The 14,108-nt window shown below is 39.3% G+C and overlaps 1 protein-coding gene across 1 annotated transcript; it reads right to left on the reverse strand.

The window, feature by feature from the left end:
• Nucleotides 1-439: 439 nt before the first annotated feature.
• Nucleotides 440-2,457, reverse strand: LOC123247346 (C-C motif chemokine 3-like 1). The gene is made up of 3 exons (XM_044676215.1): nucleotides 2,329-2,457; nucleotides 1,337-1,451; nucleotides 440-690 (listed from the first exon to the last, which is right to left on the reverse strand). Exons 1-3 carry the CDS (start codon nucleotides 2,402-2,404, stop codon nucleotides 582-584), a joined length of 300 nt encoding a protein of 99 aa, XP_044532150.1. The 5' UTR covers nucleotides 2,405-2,457; the 3' UTR covers nucleotides 440-581.
• Between the last annotated feature and the right edge of the window lie 11,651 nt (nucleotides 2,458-14,108).

The following is a 14,108-nucleotide window of genomic DNA, read 5'->3' on the forward strand; positions in this document are numbered from 1 at the left end:
AAAAAGCCTCTGAGGGTCCTTCAGACTCTGAGATTCTAGGACTTTAGGATCATAGAACAGTATGGGCCTGGGAGTAAGTGAAGCACTTGGTGACATTGAAATGACTGCAGCTGGGATTTGGAGCTCTGGGGGCATGACTGGGGATTTTCTCCCCCCATTCCTATTGATTTTTCCTGAAATAAAGACTTTCTCATCTAAACCAGGAAGGATGACAACCATGTGCTTCTTGCCTCCACCCCTCACATCCCACATATGTGCAAAAAAACCACAGTGGTCAGGTTTTATAAACAAAAATATATTTTCTATGGAAATTCAATAATCATAGTGTAACACTGTTTCTCATAAGATCATCCTTCATCAACATCTTGGGTTTATATATACACATATACATGCATGTATATGTGAAACAAAGATACAAATATTTGTCACATAAAGTTAAACATTAATAATTTAAATAATACTAAACATTTAAATTATGACAAAATATTGTAGAGAGCAGCTCTGGGAGTGTGGAGGGGAATAAATTATTCTTCATCCCTGCTTTGGCTTCTGGTCAGGCCAGGAGGAAGTAGCAGGAGGCTTCATGGGCTCTGGGTCTTGGCATTCTTCTTGTCCAGGTCATTCTTGATGTTCTGGACCCACTGTTCATTTGGGTTGGCACAGATCTGGAGGTTACGTCTGGTCACAAAGCTGTGGAAGATTGATTGCTTGTTGAGTGGCTTTAGGAATTCAATCCAAGAAGGTGAAGCGTTCTATCCTAAGCATCTCCCTCAGCATCCTTACCCTTCCAGAAACTCAGACAAGAGAACCAGAGTGGCCATTGCTACTCAGGGAAAAAGCCTGATGTTGACTTTCAGACTTTGATATCAGAACAAGTGTAGCTAAGCTTTCTGAATAACCTCTAAATTGGGAATTAGGAGACCTGGGTCCTAGCACCAGCCCTGTTACTAGTTTGGGAAAAATGTTTTACCTTTCTAGACCTTCATTTCCTCCACTGTCATATGAAGAGGCTAGACTAGATTTTTGGATACTAACAATTCTTCCTTCTTTTGCATTCTATGGTTCTGGGATGATGTTGTATGTTTGAATTAATATCAAATTGATGCAAATGTTCATGGTCCTTAATCTTTTCATCACTAGTATCAATAGCCCTAAAAAGGAAATCAATATTCATGTTTAACCACAAAGTGATCTGAAGGACTGAGCTTGGAACATTTTTACTCCCCCCAAGTCCATTTGTCAAATCTAATTTCTGTCTTCCCTTGGTACCCTAGTTTCATAGCAAATTTGCCAGTGGAGAACAGTAGATGATAGGGAAAAAATCTGCATAACTTACATCACTCCTTCCTTGGCACACCTGCTGCTAGTGATCTCATAGCTCACCACGAACTTCGGAGGGATCTTTCTACTCGTGAACTCAAAGCAGCAAGTAGTTGGGGTGTCTAGACCATCTGGAAAAAAAATTCAAGAAAGAACGGTTAAGAATGCTTTCTAAAATCTTCTGTCTTGTCTGACTTCCTTTCCTTCCTTTCTAAATTTCTTCCCTTCATTCTTTTAAAGCATGACTACTTAAAGAAAAGGAAGAGAAATTACCCTTCTCTAGTGTAAGAAGGCATTCTAGAGTAAGGATGAGGGCATTCTTGATGAAAAAATGCTGTGCAATCGGTGACCCTTTGGAAGTTATTTAAACCACATTCCTTAGTTTACTCACCAATTCAGTGGGGAAGTTTTGTATTAGCATCCCATCCCAACCTGTCAAGATTTCTTGGAGATGTTACTCATTAAAACTATGCTGGATGAATTGGGCTTTGGAGGTTAAGTACCTTGGTTTTCTGTCACTTAGCATCTACAGACAGGTACCAGGGGAGGAAACATCACTGTGACCTCCCTGCCCTCCTAAAGCTCCTATCCATGGGAATTGTGCTGAAGTAAAGGATGGGATTTTCATTTAATGTCAAGTTAAAGTTCTAAGGCTTCAAACAAAATTTTTCAGTGTTCTTGCCCAGTTCCAGACATGCTTTTGCCACATGGCATGGGGTTTCTCCTCAAGTGGATCACCTATTATTTTAGAGGCTGTTGGGATGATAGCTAAATCTGTTCTTTAGAAACACATTGATAACATGAAATGATAGAAAAATCTTGAAGTGGGACTAGACCTTAACTCTTCTACTTACTAGCTCTGTGTGATCTTGGACAAATCTCTTGTCCTCAAGTTCCCCTTATATAAAATTAAAGGACTACATCTGATGTATAATGAAAACACAGTGATAAGAAAATGTTCCTCATGCCTCCTTGGGTAGGAGGAATAAAAGGACCAAACATACTTACCGGGTGAGGCATGAACCTGACAGCAGAGGGCAGCAATGATGAGGACCAGGTACAGAACAGCTCCAGAGACCTTCATGATGCTGTCAGGGAGCAGGCAGACAGGAGGAACAAGTTCAACAAGCTTCCAAGTTTCTGCCTCTCTCAGTGTCTGCCTTTCTTCTCCTCCCTTTTATTGGAGAGAGAAAGGGATGATGGGGAAAGAGGGCCCTCCCTCACTTTGGAGACGTCATAGAGAAAGAATGGCAAAGGGCCTCCCAAATCTGCTGAGGATTCAACAGGACTCTGGGGAGTTTGCCAGGAAATGAGAGAGGGAAGCTGTGGCTTCTGACTCTGAATTATTTCCATTTTGGTGCTGAGACAATATTGCCAACAGTAATGCCAAAGCTCACGACAGGAAATGAGCTCCCTGGGCTATTCTTCAAAACTTGACTTTCTCTGAAATTAGAAATCTTCCTCCAGAAAAGGAAGGGATCAGGGAAGCAAAGTTGGGGAAGGGATAATGGTAATATTTTTGAGTCATTTCATAATTCCAAAGTTTAAAGCAGTAGTAGCCCAATTTTTAAGGACAAAGAAGGCCATTTTCTCCAACTCAGATTGTGGCCCCTACTAAGACTATTCCATCTTCCTTTCCACATCTCCAGACTAATTGAAAGGGGATGAGTTAATGAAAGCAGAGTGCCCCTTTCTTCTCCAGATAGGTTCTTTCCAGGAGAAAATTCAGAGGATGAATGAGAGGGAAATGTGAAAAGGAGTCTATTAATAAAGACTCTCCAATGATAACATCAGCAGTTAATATTTTATTAGGTGGGTACTAGGAAGATATTTTGAGCAAAAGAGTAACATTAGTAGAATGGCAAGTTAGTCTTGCTAAATTTCTGTGACATACCATATTTCCAACCTGGTATACTAGCCTCTACATTAGATTTAAAATACAAGTTTCTGCATTCTTTTCTTGCGCTATCATCTTGCATCTTTGTGCCTTTAATCAAGAAGCAGTTTGATTTGAAAAACAAAAACAAAAACAAAAACAACAATGAGCTTGAAGTCAGAAGACCATCTTCAAAATCTGGACCAACCACTTACTAGATGTTTGATCTTGAATAAGTTCTTCCCCTCAGGGGGGGCTCAGTTTCCTTCTTGGAAAGATGAGGAAGTTGAAAATAGTAATGCTTTACATTTCCTTCCAGCCCTGACACTTCTGTTATTTTATGACATAGGAATTTCAGAGGGGAAATGTATATTTATATAATGTTCAGAAAGTTCCCAAGGTCAGATTCAAGTCATGTCCAACAGGGATCAAAAACTTCCCATGGTCAGCAAAAGTTCTAACCTGAACCCTCTTCTCTTTTCTCTCTATCCTGTTTCACTTGGTGATCTCATCAGCTCCTAAGGATTCAAATGTCATCTCTAAGCAGATGATTCTCCGATCTGTTTTAGTCCTAAGTTCTCTTCTGACTGTAAGTCTTATATCACCAACTGCCTATTGGACATCCACAAATGGATTTCACATAAAAATCTCAAACTCACTATGTCCAAAACTGAAGTCACCTTTCCAACTTTCACCCCAATTCCAGACTCTCTTCTCTTCTAAACTTCCCTCTTACTGCCCCGAGAGTGAGTATTCCCATATTCCTAGGCATCCAGCATCACTATCTAGGCAGGATCCTTGAGTTCTCATTTTCTTTCATACCATCCCCATCCAATGTAAAATTTGTTGTCATGTCTGAATGATGCTTCCTTGCCCAAATCTCATATACATAAATATATACCTATCTATCTGTCTATCTATCTATCTATCTATCTATCTATCTATCTATCTATCTATCTATCTCCCTTTCTCTTCTCTGACACGGTCACCATCTTGGTACAGACCCACCAACAGTATACTACAATAGTCCAGACATCATCACCTTATGTCTGGACTATTGTGGTATACTGCTAAGTGGGTTTCCCCAACCCAAATTTTTCAACATTCCAGTCCATCTTCCACTTTGCTGTCAAATTTAGACCAGATCTGACCATGTCTTCTCCTTATTCTGTCAATATCAGTGGCTCCTTATTACTTCTTCAATCAAATATAAAATCCTCTCTTTGGCTTTTAATGCCCTTAATAGCCTAGTTCCTTCCTATCTCCCAAGTCTCTTTATACATTAATTCTCACTTTGTGATCCAGCACCATTTTCCTCCTTTCTGTTTCTCATACAAGACATTCTGTCTCCTGACTCCATGCATTTTTACTGGCTGACCATGCCTATATGCTATTCTGTGCCTGGATATTCTTCATTCTTCTCAGCCTCTTCATTTCCCTGGCTTTCTTCACATCTCAGCTATAATCCTTCCTTCTATCAATAGCCTTTCCTGGTCTCCCTCAAATGCTTGGACCTTTCTGCTTAGATTATGTCCATTTACCCTGCATACATTTTGTAGGTATGTAATAGTTTGCATGTTGTCTTTCTTAATGGAATTTGAGCTTCCTGAGAGTGAGGACCATATCTTTGCCTTTCTTTAGTGTCCCCAGTGAGCACTCAGCAAATGTCCCTGGACTTGGCCTGTTGATTTCATTGTCCCAAGATGATTTCCTCATCATTCATGTTAGGTGATTGACAATGAGTGCTGACTGATTACCCTGAAGTTTTTGCAAGCTCAAATTCTCTCATAAGTGTTTATGAAGGCTAGCTATTGAAATTTCCCCTTGTTCTTCCTTACCTGACCTCCCTGAGAAAAACTGTCAACTCTATGTAGGCTTAATTGCCACTAAGGGCACAACACTGTCCTTGAAGTCCACCATATTACACATGATATGGATCTGGCTGTCACAAGTACCATTTCAAGTACCATTTAAGGAGAGGAACAGAACTTATTTTTTGTAGGTGCAGCATTCAATGTTAAAGGGGCTGCAGAAGTTGAAACTCATCAAAGGTCCTGAGGAGTTCCTTCTATACCCAAAGGATTTCCTCCAGTTGGAAGAGTGTAGTAGCATCTTTTGGTCATACCATTACAGTTTCAGCCAGGTGTCCTGACCCCTTTGTTATGAGAGTAGTGTGGTGTGGTAGAAAGAGGAGTCTATTTAGAATTAGAAGCACCCGAACCCACATTCTGGATCTCCTGCCTTCTAAGAAGAATGATCTTCCCTTCTCTGGCCGTCAGCTTTATTATCTATTAACTGAGGAGATTGGACTAGGCTATTTCTAAAACTCTGCAGCTCTAGATTGTAGGGATGTCAGAAAATAATAGATATTAGAAGGTACATAGGACCTACAGGTAAAACTTTGTAAACTTAGCCTATAATTAAGAGAATAGAATGACTAATACTCCTTTAGAACAGTTTCCTTTTTCATTAATGTACGTCAGAAGACTCTGGGACTTAGACTTGAAAGGGACCTTCTAGGGTTATTAAGTCCATTTTGTTGATTTTGCAGATGAGGAAGTCAAGGCACAAAGTGGTTAAATGATTGGCTCTGAAACACAACTGGTAAATGCTTAATGTAGGATTTGAATTTAGGGCTTTTGGACTTGGAGCCCTATTCATGACACCAGATGTATATAAGAGACCATGCCTCCAAGGACAGGGTGAGGAGTTGTCCTGAAGTAAAAACCATTCTTTAATCAATATTACTGGATTTCAGACAACACTTATATTATGCAGAAGTTTGTCACATAGAGATTCTTTTACTGGGAAGATTATTCAACTAGATCAGGGATGTCAAGTTTAAATAGATACAGGTGCCACCAAACTGTACCTAAGGATTCCTGTGTTCTGTGTATTGACTTTGGAAACCACATGTGTTTCTATATTTCTTTTTTTTTTAAAAATAATTAATTTATTTTGTTAACTATTTCCTTTTTGCATTCTAATTTAGTTCAGGCAATACTCCAGAGTGTTATGGGCCTCATGTGGCCTGAGGGCTACATGTTGGACATCTTGGGTTAGATGACCTTTAAAGTCCTGTTACACCTAATAGTGTGACCATAGGACTTAATGTCATGATGCCAAGAAATGTAGATTTATTATACAGAGAACTTAGTTTAAATTTATTTTACTTATTACTTGTGGGACCCTGGGAAAATCATTGAACCTCTCCCATCAGTTAAATGAGTATAATAACAATAATAATACTTATACTAGCTACCTAACAGGGAGCATTGTGAAGGAAGTATTTTGTAAACTTGAAAGGACTATTATTTGTCACTTAACAATCTTATGTGCTGACCATACGTTAATTGTCAGAGTGAGCTTGGAGGAAGTGGTTGGGTGAGACAAGACAGAGGATTAGATCACTGCAGCCCCTGACCTTCAGACAACCAGCTGCATTTTCTAGCACATGGGCATCTCCGAGAAAGTAGATGAGGTTGGGAAGAGTATTTGCATGTGCCTTTTTTGCTTGGTGACATGATAAAAATGACTTCAGAGATGAGATTCCAAATCAGGCAAGTAAAGTTAGAAAATGCTGTGAAGTTAGAAGCTTGGAGCAATGAATAGCTCTTGTGAATAGAGTTATGCTGCCTAGTCAAAGCCACACTAGACAGGAAGTTAGGAAACCTGGGTTCCATTCCCATTTCTACTACTTATTTGTTGTGTGACTTTGGGCAATCTCTGAACTTCAATTAGTTCCTCTGTAAATATATATGATTTAGATTATTTAATTAATCTAAATTAATTAATTTCTAAGACCATTTGGTTCTTCTTTTAACACAGTTCAACCCAACAATCATTTATTGAAGCTATTCTGTATCAGTATTATTTTAGGTTCTGTGAGTACATGGGAGAAATTGGCAAGTTATTAAGCTTATGGAGTCTGTAAGAGAGATGTGACAGGTATAAAGGTAAACTTAATACAAAGTGGGGAGTGGTGGAGGCAAAAGAAAGATCCGTACAATATTTTCTATAAACATATGAAGAAAGAGAGAATGCTTTCAGCTGGGAGTGTGGGAGAGAGGGTGACAATTAGACAAGATTATATACAGAAGGCGATTCTTTTGTTGATCCTTGTAGGAAGAGAAGGATTTCTTCAGGCAAAGGCAAGGAGAGAGGGAAGTCCAGACATGAGGGTAAGTCTGTGAATGCATGGAGGCCAGACATGGCAAGGTGGATTCATAATATCTCTTGTATTCATCCCCTTCTCTCTTCTGACCCTACCACCACCCTGGTATAGGTCTTTATCTCCACTATACAATAGTCTGTTGGTTGATCTCCTTGTCTATTCTCCATCCAAGTGTCAAATAAATCTTAAATCACATAGCTGAACATGTCACCCTTCCCCTGTGTCCTATGAACTCTAGGAGCAAATTTCAAACATTCTCCATTTGGCTTGTTAGACCTCCTATAAAATAACCTCTGCATACCTTAATCTATCTCTACCCTTTCCTTCCTCCCAACATGTGACTGGTGATTCAGTGCTAGTAGCCTCTTTGCTCTTCCTTGCAAGTAAATTTCTATCTCCTACCACTAAGCATTTTCACCGTCTGTCTCCCAAAGCTTGGAAGTAACTCTTTCTTCAGTGCCTCCTGGCTTCTCAACTTCCTTGAGATTTCAGCTAAAATTGCATATTTTCCAAGAAGTCCTTCCCAGGCCTCCTTCATCTTAGTGCCTTCCTTCTGAGATTATCTCCCATTGTATATAACCTGTTTGAAGATTGTGTTCTGTGAGCTTCTGGGGAACAAGGACTATCTTTCCCTCTTTGGGTCTTCAGTGCATAGAAAAGTAGCTGGCACATAATTAATACATTCTAGTTGACTGATGGTTAGTACCTATAGTGCTGGGCTTGGAGTCAACAATCCCTAGGTTAGATCCTGCTTTATATACCATTATTGCCTTGGTGGCCTGTGGAATCATTCCTCCTCTCTAACTCTCAGATCCCTTATCTGTAATAAGTCTCACAGAATTGTAGTCATGAGGATCAAATGAGAGAATGCATGGAAAGCACTTAGGAACTTTGAAGATTTATACAGATGTGCACTGTGATCATTTGAGAACCATGAAGCCCAAAGGGGAATTTGATTGACCAAGGGCTCCTGGGACATCTGAGCAAGAAGAACCATCTACCACATCTTAATAGGGACTTCAGAGAATTTGGTAATTATTTTTGCAATTTCTCTCCTTGAGTTCCTTCCACTTTTGAATCCAAAGGCTAGAGACCTTTCTGAAGACATTTAGAATGAAACCTCAGAGTTCACAAGTTTGACAGTCCTCCTGATCATTCTCCAGCAGACTTATCAACTTTTCTTTTTCTTCCCTCACAGCTGTTTCTTCATGGGAAGAAGACTGGTGACAGTGACTCTAAATAATTTTGAGTGACAGATAGTGGCCACCTGGAAGCATCTCTAGCTTTTATTCTGCTAATAATTTATTTTTATCTTTTTAATTTTTAAACAAAATTTTTTTAAATTAAGTTTATTATGGCAGCTGGGTGGTGCAGTGGATAGAGTATTGGGTGTGGAGTCAAGAAGACCTACATTCAAATTCAGTCTCAGACACTTACTTGCTATGTGACCCTGGGCAAGTCATTTAACCTCTCTTTGACTCAGACCTCATCTGTAAAATGAAAATAATAATTGCATATGTCTTTCAGGATTGTTGCAAAGATCAAATAAGGCAATAAGTTTAAAACAATTGGTGCCTTTTGGTGATGCTTATTGTTCGATCATTCGGTCATATTCCATTCTTCCTGACCCCATGGACAAGTGTCATATAAATGTTAGCTATTATTTATTGTTTGTTTGTTTTGTTTTTTTTTAAACCCTTGTACTTCGGTGTATTGTCTCATAGGTGGAAGAGTGGCAAGGGTGGGCAATGGGGGTCAAGTGACTTGCCCAGGGTCACACAGCTGGGAAGTGGCTGAGGCCGGGTTTGAACCTAGGACCTCCTGTCTCTAGGCCTGACTCTCACTCCACTGAGCTACCCAGCTGCCCTATTATTTAAATATGATATTTGATTGTTCCCATTTCCATTATTCTAGACATTGTATATAGGTTCTGCTTACATATCTTTCTTCTTGTAAATCTCATGCTTCTCTGAGTTCTTCCTATTTATTTTCCTGGCACATTTGTATTCCACTAATTCATGTCCCCCAAGCTGTTTAGCTATTTCCTCAGTTGACAAGCATTCATTTTCTTTCCATTTCTTTGCTACTATGAAACATACCACTCTAAATATATTGGTGTGTAGGGTCTTTATTTCTCCTTCTGACTTCTCGTTAAAATCTCTGGGTCAAAGGGTATGACCAGTTCAGAAACTTTCTGCTAATGATTTATTTACACTTATTTTTATTTATTTAAGTTATTTATTTAAACTTATTTCAACTGTTTCCAGATCACCTCCACTTCCCATATTTGCCTTCAGTTCCTCAGCCAAAAGCTTTCCTTGAAAAAGCTGTCTGTTATTGCCTCACTTCCTCTTTTCTCACTTTCTTCTAAACCTTTTGAAATCTGACTTCTGATTCATTACTTAACTGAAACTGCCCTCTGCAAAGCTACCAAGAATCTCATACCATATCATACACTGTTTTCACCCCTTTCCATCCAGCCTTTGGGATTTTATGATAGTGTTCCTTTTGGTTCTTCTCCTATGTATTGGAGTATTCTGTCCCAGTCTCTTTTATTGCTTCATCATTTATTTTATGGGCTTCTAACCATAGGTCTTTCCCCAGGGCTTTATCAGGGACTCTCTTCTTTCTTCTTTTCATTCTCTCACTTGGTAACTTCATCAATTTGCTTGGGTTTGATGGTTATCTCTATGAAAATAATTCTCTAGTCACAGATTTAACCCAAATCTTGGCTCTGCCATCAATTCCCACAGTACCAACTGCCTCCTGGATAACTAGAGCTGGGCATCCTGTGGTCATCTCAAATCCAACATGTCCAAAACAGAACCCATTACTTTTCTTCTAAAATTCTACCACCATTCTGAAGTTATCCATGACCACCATCCTTCTAGTCATGCTGGTTTGCAAGCTTGGTGTTTTGTTTTTGACTCTGTTCTCCCTCATTACATATATCCAAGTGGTTACCATGGTAATTCTACCGTTACCCCTTATTGTGTATATATTGACATAGCCAGCATCACATTTTAGGTATTCATCTCCTTTCTCCTGGACTTTTGCAATATCCTTTTTTACTTTTTGTCTTAGTAACAACTCTAAGACAAAAGGGCAAGAGCAGGCAAATGGGATTAAAGTGACTTTCCCAAGGTCACACAACAAGAAAATGTCTGAGGTCAATTTTGAACCCAGAACTGCCTTTCTCCAGGTTAATAGCGTCTCAACTGATTTCCCTGATTCAAGTATCTCATTCTACTGCAGCACATATCTGACAAAAGGATTATCCTAAAGGACTGGTCCGACCCTGTCAAAATCCCCTATTCAATAAACTCTTTCTTTTTGGTTGTTCTGTTGTTTCAGTTGTGAATGACTCTCTGTGACTCCATCTGGGATTTTCTTAGCAGAGATACTGGAATGGTTAGCTTTTTCCTTCTCCAGCTCATTTTACAGATGGGGAAATTGAGGCAAACAGGATAAGTGACTTGCTCAGGGTCACATAGCTAGTAAGTGAAACCCATCACTCTATCCACTGCACCCCCTTGCTGCCCTAGTATGCTCATCACTTCTGCCTATTGGAATCCCTGATTTCCTTCATAAATTAGCCCTTTGTGCATGAGGCCATTCCTTGTTCCTGATCTTTTTGTACCTTTTCCCTGTGGTTGCTTCCTTTGTGTTCCATGTTTCATCTGCATTTATATACTGAGTGTGTTCCAAGAGAATTAGTGAAGTTTTGGGCTGTTAAAGCTTGCTTGATCTAAGTTATTAAATCTTAAGCCTGCGCCAAAACTTTTGAAACACCCTATGTTTACATGATGTTCCCACATTATATAATATAAGATCCTCTAGGGCAGAGGAAGAACACAGGCAAGCAGTTGATTGCATTTGGTCCCCAACACTTCTGAGTATGGCAGGAATCAGATTAAATTATAATTGGGAAATATTTAAAAAATAAGTATGAATCCAATAGAAATAGATAACATCAATATTTTGTTTTCTAAGTTAATGTGCAGCCTGAAGGGATCCTTATAAATGGCTAAGTGGACTCGGTATCTGAGTTTGACATCACTGCTTTATGTAGTGATAGTTTACTTCTATTTTTGTATCCTCAGAAATTATTGTTGTGCCTGGCATAATAGTTGATACTTAATGAATGCTCATCAAGGGATGTTTTTCTCAGGAAGTCCCTTCCACTCTCAATACAGAACCATTTTTTTATATTAAGAAATAAAAAAGAAAGAGAACAATTAGTCATGTAGCAAAAGCAAACGACACTTGAATTACATACTGATGGCTTCTTAAGTGGCCCCTAAGAGGATTCCTGACCCAACAGAGGGACCCTCTTAAATAGTACAAGCACCCTTAATGCTTTTTTAATGGGTGTTCTGTCTGTCTGTCAATAGATCAGGACTCCTCTCAATCCAATCAAGGCTCCACTCTGACTTTGGCTGCAAAGTGACTCTATGCTTTGTGGTCAACTGGTGATGAACCTATCAAAATGTAATGAGATTAAGGAGGAAGCTGGGTGGCAGAGTAGATTGAGAGCCAGACCAGGAGCTGGGAGGGCCTGCTTTCAAATCTGGCCTCAGATACTTCCTAGCTGTGTGACCCTGGGCAAGTCACTTAACCCCTATTGCCTAGCCCTTACCATTCTTCTGCCTTGGAACCAATATTCAGTATTGATTCTAAGATGGAACATAAGGGTTCTAAACATATATATAAAATTAAATTAGTCTTCAGATGACAGTCATACAGTTTGTCATTAACAGACTTAATATAGAGGGGAAGGATAAGATACCCCCCTTCACATATGAACACATAAGGTTCACTTAGAAATCCTAGAATCATCTGTCTGTCCTTCTATCCATATGTATTCTATCTACATACATACAGAAATATGTATTTACAAACACATATATTCACATATGTTTCAATGACATTTTTCTTCTTCTTCTCTTCCTCTACCTTCTACTATTCCTTCTCACCATCATTCCCCCAAACTCCCAGACTTTAGTCATCATGCCAATTCATTGCTACTTAGTAACCACAAGCAAGATAACTTAGTTCTTGGAAAAACATTTTTGCAAGTGCAAAATTCAGTCTGCTCAGTTCAGTAATTCTTTTCCCTTATCCCTTCTTCACTAATACATTCCTCCAACTTTTCAGCAACAAAAATGATGAAAGGAATAGAGAATAGCTCTTTTAAAAGAAAGTTAAGAAAAGAAGTGATGTTTAGCCTGGAAATCTAGTTAACATATAACTTCTTGCCTCTTTTATGTCTATTATTCATACTACCAGAATTGGTAAAATCTATCATATGTTCTTTTACATAGCTTTCATATTAATATCCCTTCCTTGTCAAATGTCGAATCACCTCACAATGTTACACTAGAACCTACAATCTAATGTGAGTCAGCTTCCTAACATCCTTAACATTCTTCCATCCTTTAACTTCCTACTTCAACTGTAATCCAGCTGTGCTTTGATGATACCCTCCACCCCCACTTCTTCATCATCTTCTTCCATGAAGGAAGCACTTCCTACTGCCTTTCTACTCCTAGGCGGAAAGTGGATAGGTCAGCGTATTCCTTGTTCCTCATTTCCTCTTTCAAACCATTCTTTTTTTATCCATCTTTCCCTTCTGAATCACAGAGATGTATTACATTATTTCTTGCCCAGGCTATTAAAACCTGTGTAAGCCTGGAAAAGTCCCTTAGTCTTTGTGAACCTCAATTTCCTCTTCTGTAAAATAAGCTACATTATATGTTGTCTAAGATACCTTACAGCTTTAGGTCTATGATGCTATGATCTCATGCTCCCCTATCTCCTGTAGAAATTTGCTCTATCCATTGCCTCATTTCTTTGTTTCCTTAATTCAACAGGCTTTTATAAAGTGCTTGGTATGTATGGCACACTGCTATAGGTACTGGAAGAGATAGGAAGTTTAGATAAAACATGGTCTCTGCCTAACCTTCAGTCTCCCTCTGTCTCTATCCCTGACTCTTTTTTTTTTTTAATTTTAAATATTTATTAATATTCATTTTTAACCTGTTTACATGCTTTATACCCCTACCTTCCCCTTCACCCCCCACTCTCCCCCGACCCATGGCCGACACACATTTCCACTGGTTGTAACATGTGTCCTTGTTCAGGGCCTATTTCCATATTGTTGTTGGTTGCATTGGTGTGGTTGTTTCGAGTCTACATCCCCAATCATGTCCGCCTCAACCCATGCATTCAAGCAATTGATTATCTTCTATGTTTCCTCTCCTGCAGTCCTTCCTCTGAATGTGGGTAGCATCTTTACCATAAATCCCTCAGAGCTGTCCTGGGTCATTGCATTGCTGCTAATACAGAAGTCCATTACATTCGATTTTACCACAGTATATCAGTCTCTGTGTACAATGTTCTTCTGGCTCTGCTCCTTTTGCTCTGCATCTGTTCCTGGAGGTCTCTCCAGTTCGCCTGGAACTCCTCCAGTTTATTATTCCTTTTAGCACAATAGTATTCCATCACCCGCATATACCACAATTTGTTCAGCCATTCCCCAATTGAAGGACATACCCTCCTTTTCCAGTTTGTTGCCACCACAAAAAGCGCAGCTATAAATATTTTCGTACAAGTCTGTTTATCTATGATCTCTTTGGGGTACAAACCCAACAATGGTATGGCTGGATCAAAGGGCAGGCATTCTTTTATAGCCCTTTGAGCATGATTCCAAATTGCCAGCCAGAATGGTTGGATCAG

This window comes from Gracilinanus agilis, chromosome 4 (genome assembly GCF_016433145.1).
Source record: "Gracilinanus agilis isolate LMUSP501 chromosome 4, AgileGrace, whole genome shotgun sequence".
Lineage (NCBI taxonomy): Eukaryota > Metazoa > Chordata > Mammalia > Didelphimorphia > Didelphidae > Gracilinanus > Gracilinanus agilis.